The sequence below is a fragment of the Habropoda laboriosa genome, unplaced genomic scaffold (genome assembly GCF_001263275.1).
Source record: "Habropoda laboriosa isolate 0110345459 unplaced genomic scaffold, ASM126327v1 scaffold212, whole genome shotgun sequence".
NCBI lineage: Eukaryota > Metazoa > Arthropoda > Insecta > Hymenoptera > Apidae > Habropoda > Habropoda laboriosa.
Genome location: NW_017100509.1, coordinates 4141355 through 4146361, shown reverse-complemented (window position 1 = coordinate 4146361; position 5007 = coordinate 4141355). Strand labels below are relative to the sequence as shown.

Here is a 5007-nt window from a genome sequence, read left to right as displayed (position 1 = left end):
GTTTTACGCACCTATTATAATTGGTATTTCAAAAGTAAATTCCTATTTTTAAAAAGTTGATCTTGGAAATCACCTCATTTTAATCCCGAAAATGTGATATACGTAGAAAATATTTTATTTCATGTTTTAGCACATGAACGATTGTTTAACCGAGCTTAGCAGATTTAATTCACAAAATTTTTTAGTATGCATTATAGATATCTTTTCATTTTTATTTGCTTCAGTTCCTTTGCTACTTTTAAAAATACAACATAGCTTCCTTTTTTATAATTAAACGAATATAATTAACAGGGAAGTTTAGGTCATTAAACTAACAATCCATATAAGTTTTATTATTATTGTAACGATTAAGTTTTGCATATATATAACAAGCTATGGGTAGTAATATATTAAGTTGCATTCTTATAGATTTGCTATTAAATATCCTGAAAATTGCTTCAATCAAAATACTCAGTAAATTAAGTTACTATTAAAGTGTAACAAAATATTAGCTATAAACATTATCCATATTTATATCCATGAACAGAGAACATTACTTTACAACGGCTTCTTGGATGTCAGAAACGGAAGTCTGCATAACATGGTTGACCCGCGCACAAAATCTTTCGGTTGTCACAATTTGCAAGAGCCCATTGTGGCATTGCCAGGTATATTGAAATCATTAAAGTTTACTTTTCATTCTCAAGATGACTTATTCTTTGTAAAATTTTTTTCTCATATTACTTCATACAGGAAATTCAAAAGATAGGGGCTGAAGGTCGTGGCTGGGTAGATACTCCTCCTGAGGCACCTATCTTTTCAGCAAATGGCAGCAGTTACATTGCTATAAGTCCAGTTGAAGTTGGACCAGCTGATTATTACAAACATATTGTTTGGGTGAATGTTGCTCGAAGGTTAGTTATTCCACTTACTCATGGAAAATTTGAAGTCACACAAATAGTGGCATGGGATCAAGCTAATAATACCATGTAAGTAACACATGATCTTATGTATTGAATATTAATTAGCTGTTTGTTTTCCTAACACCAGTTGAGTTCCTTAAGAACAGACAAATTTTACCAAATTTCATATATCTTTTTGTAGAATAATGTATAAAAGTGATTGCAATATGTTTCTATGTATCTAATCTAATTCTTCTACATAGATACTTTATAGGTATTCCACCTATGCGACCAGGACAAAGACACCTTTATTATGTGAGTTCATTGTTGCCAGACGTGGGTTCATCTTTACATCCTCCTGTTTGCATTACTTGTACGGAAACGGCAGATGGATATCGAAATGAACATCGAACAACTTCATCTAGTCATCATAGTCCTTGGTCTGACAATAGTTACATACACGATCATTACGAGACGCGAACAGATAGCGCACAAAGCACAGACCAAGGACAATCGAAGGAAAATGTTACAAAGAAGCAGAAATCAAAAGTGTACAATCCACCGAGTATGTATAAAAATACGTATGTTTGTTAAAAGGGGATTAATATCTGATTTTCATCATTCCTTTTATTTTTAGAATTCACCGATCAACCTTGTCAGTACCACAATGCCATTTTTCCGACAATCGGCACTGATTATTTTATCTTAGAATGTTATGGACCTAGTATACCCACTGTTACTCTATATAAAACTAAATTTCCCATGCCACGTCTTATTTACGTCTTACAGAATAATACATTATTACGCGTAAGTTATAATATTTTTATAACTTTTTACATTTCAATTGTTACTACTATTATAGAGTATAAAACATTAAAAAATATATTAAAATCGACGATTTGTTTTAGGAACGAGTTGCCAAACTTGCTCTTCCACAAGTAAAAACATTTCCTGTTCAAATAAGCGGTGGATATAATGCACAAGTAAAATTGCATTTACCACCTGGATTAAGAGAAGATGAAATCACACGATATCCGTTAATAGTACAAGTGTAAGTATAGTACCTTTATCATAAACATTAAAATTGCATTAGGAAGAAATGTTGCCTAAAAATTATTTTAAATGTTCACTCATTTATTCTAAGCATGCATTTCCATTTTTAGGTATGGTGCACCAGGTTCACAGTTAGTAACAGATATGTTCAAGATTGACTGGAATACTTACTTAGCTAGCAGGAAAAATATGATTGTTGCACAGATTGATGGCAGAGGCAGTGGAGGCCAGGGCTACAAGTTTCTTCATGAAGTTTACTACAGACTTGGCTCTGTAGAAGTTGCTGATCAGCTTGAAGTTACAGAGTAAGTGTACTTGCTTTCTAATAAAAGAAAGCAAAATAAACAAAGTTAATATTAATGTTTCAAATATTACTACATTGTCAATTTGTATAGTTTTCCATCATAGTACATTGCATCTTTTCAATTATTTGAGTTTTAAAGATATGTTTATTTATAATAAGTATAAACTAAATATAAACTTCATAGGTATCTACGGGATTCGTTGCATTTCGTGGATAAGCAACATGTTGCCGTTTGGGGTTGGAGTTATGGGGGTTTTGTAGCTGCTCTTGCGCTGGCGCATCCTAAACAAGATATTTTTCAATGTGGTATAAGTGTAGCACCTGTTGTATCGTGGAAACTGTATGGTAAGTACATATAATATCATTCTATTTGAACTTTCATTGCTTTATCAAGTCAATATGAAATTATATTAACTAAGTAAAAGTTTCATTGTTATATTAGATTCAGCGTATGCTGAAAGATACATGGGTTTACCAGATGTTGTATCGAATTACAAAGGTTATGCTGAATCAGATGTGTATGATAAGGTGGAACATTTGCGAAATAAAATGTTTTACTTGGTGCATGGCACTGCAGATGATAACGTCCAATTTCAACAGTCCATGGCTCTTGCGCGCCATCTTGCGAAAGAAGGCATACTTTTCCGACAACAGGTAACACTAAAACAGACAATTAAAGTCTCGTTAAAGTTAGGAAGAAGGTGTTGTTAATTATGTAACTTACACCAACCACAGATCAAAGAAGAAAATACAAGTTTTAGATATTATTCTATTTTTTCTACTTTACATTATTCTAGCTTTTATGGTAGTTACTGTTCATTTTTAGGTATATCCAGATGTGAGTCATTCATTAGCAGGGGTCAAAGGTCATCTCTACTTATCAATGGCTCAATTTTTGGATGATTGTTTCCAGAAACAAGTACCTACTGATGAAAAACCTGGTCTCATCAGTGGTGGATTTAGCCTGTAGTTGTAAATAATGTGATCTAAAAACGATCTAATATTTGTGAAGGAATTCCATACACAAGAATTACACTTAAATATCTCCAAATTGTGTTCCGTTTATTGATACCTTTAGGAGAAAAATATTTTCGCATTATTTTGTATATTGACTAAATGTTACAAGACAATGGTATAACTAGTTAAATTATGTTTGTTGTATTATAAATCAGAAATCAAATCTAAATGAATGAAAGTGGCAAATTTTAACAGTATTATATAAAGGTTACTACATTCAATTAAAACGTAGCTTCTTCTGTATAGATACATGTGTATGTTATGTAAATGAAAATGAAAATTTTAAATACTATATTAAACAATTTTATTACAATTATTTAGTTTTATTCTGTAAGTATTTATTCAAAGAGATTTCCTGAGTTTCATAACTTATTTACATTAAGTTAGCAATGTGCAACAAGATTTAATTCAGTTTTTTAAATAATTATATTTGTCTTCTTCATACAAAATATTCAATTTAACTGTTTAATTCATTCGTATACTTTTGAATGAAAAAATAATAAAAAATGAGCCAAAGGTGAGTGAGAAGAAAACAGACATATACATTATTTAGTCACTAAACTTAGACAAGAATTGTGAATACCTATGTAACAACTTTTATTCGTTTAGATGCTGATTTTTCTTGTATTGTAAAGAAGACAAAAAACAAAATTGAAAAGAAAGAAAATTATTTTAAACATCACATGGTTTATTGAAGAAGTACATAAATCACTTACTATAATTGAACAAACAAATATTGGAATGAGGTAAAAGGACAATTACTTCTCTCCATCGAGTTAAACGATATAAAATTGATACAAACAATGAAAAATTTCACGATACTCTCGAGCACTCGATGCAAGGGTAACTCCTTTCTTCTTTCATTTAGATTCTCGTAAATTAATTACACATACGTAAAAGAAACGTAAAAAACAACACGTCTAAGGTTATTCCTCAATAAATCTTTCTGCTATCTCTGCGTCATAAGCAATTAATATCTCACGTGAAATTCGCATAATAACTTTTATACGGATTTATCGTACTGATTCATTCGTGACGAGCGAAACACTTTGTAAACAGTATTAATTAAGCGCGACAAATAATAATGAAATTTTTAACAAAACTAAACTGTGTATACCGATAATGTATGTATATTAGTTTATCTGAATGTAATGGGAACTGGGAAAAAGAAGAAAAGTGAATAACAACGTCGATGGTGTAACGCGTGTGAAATATTGCGCTGGTTTCTTTAAATAGCAATATAAATAAGAGAGATATTTGGAGGAATAATTTTAGTTTCCATCACGTATACCAATGAAGTATTAGCTTTCTCGATAGATTTTCTAAGATATCGAGGGGATGTGTTATCTGTTGGTCAATAGTCAGAAATAGACTTGACGATCTTCTTGTTGGAACATCTACCAAGGTGTAGTAGCATGTGGTTTTTAAGATTGGTCGGTTTACTGAAACCACGGCTACAAATATGGCACCTAAATGGCCATAATCCATTATGCACGTACATATGACTCTTAAGATCTCCCGGTGTTGGGAATGACTTGGAACATTGCGAACATTTGTGCGGTTTTTCCTGAAACAATTGTAAGATCACCTTTCACTGCAAGAGACATTCAACAGACTGTGTTGGATACAAACGAATTGTAAGAAATTGATACTCTGAGAGACAATGTAATTTCAATTGGCGACAAATTTCACTCGATTTTCAACAAGTGAAGTAAAAAAAAAAAAAACCGTCATCTTTATAGTATACCAAAA

At 31.5% G+C, this 5007-nt stretch overlaps 2 protein-coding genes across 2 annotated transcripts in view; one reads left to right on the top strand and one right to left on the bottom strand.

Annotated features, from left to right (window-relative positions):
- The window catches only part of LOC108576247 (inactive dipeptidyl peptidase 10), an 8669-nt gene extending 5461 nt beyond the window's left edge, over window positions 1–3208 (top strand). Inside the window, exons 8-16 of the mRNA XM_017939205.1 lie at window positions 527–647; window positions 733–968; window positions 1145–1446; window positions 1519–1688; window positions 1790–1932; window positions 2045–2239; window positions 2423–2583; window positions 2681–2892; window positions 3065–3208. Of these exons, the coding sequence (XP_017794694.1) occupies window positions 527–647; window positions 733–968; window positions 1145–1446; window positions 1519–1688; window positions 1790–1932; window positions 2045–2239; window positions 2423–2583; window positions 2681–2892; window positions 3065–3208 (1684 nt within the window). The remainder of the gene's footprint in view (window positions 1–526; window positions 648–732; window positions 969–1144; window positions 1447–1518; window positions 1689–1789; window positions 1933–2044; window positions 2240–2422; window positions 2584–2680; window positions 2893–3064) is intronic.
- A 1401-nt stretch (window positions 3209–4609) lies between these two features.
- The window catches only part of LOC108576271 (zinc finger protein 251), a 9592-nt gene continuing 9194 nt past the window's right edge, over window positions 4610–5007 (bottom strand). The window contains exon 6 of the mRNA XM_017939230.1: window positions 4610–4822. Within this exon, the coding sequence (XP_017794719.1) occupies window positions 4610–4822 (213 nt within the window). The remainder of the gene's footprint in view (window positions 4823–5007) is intronic.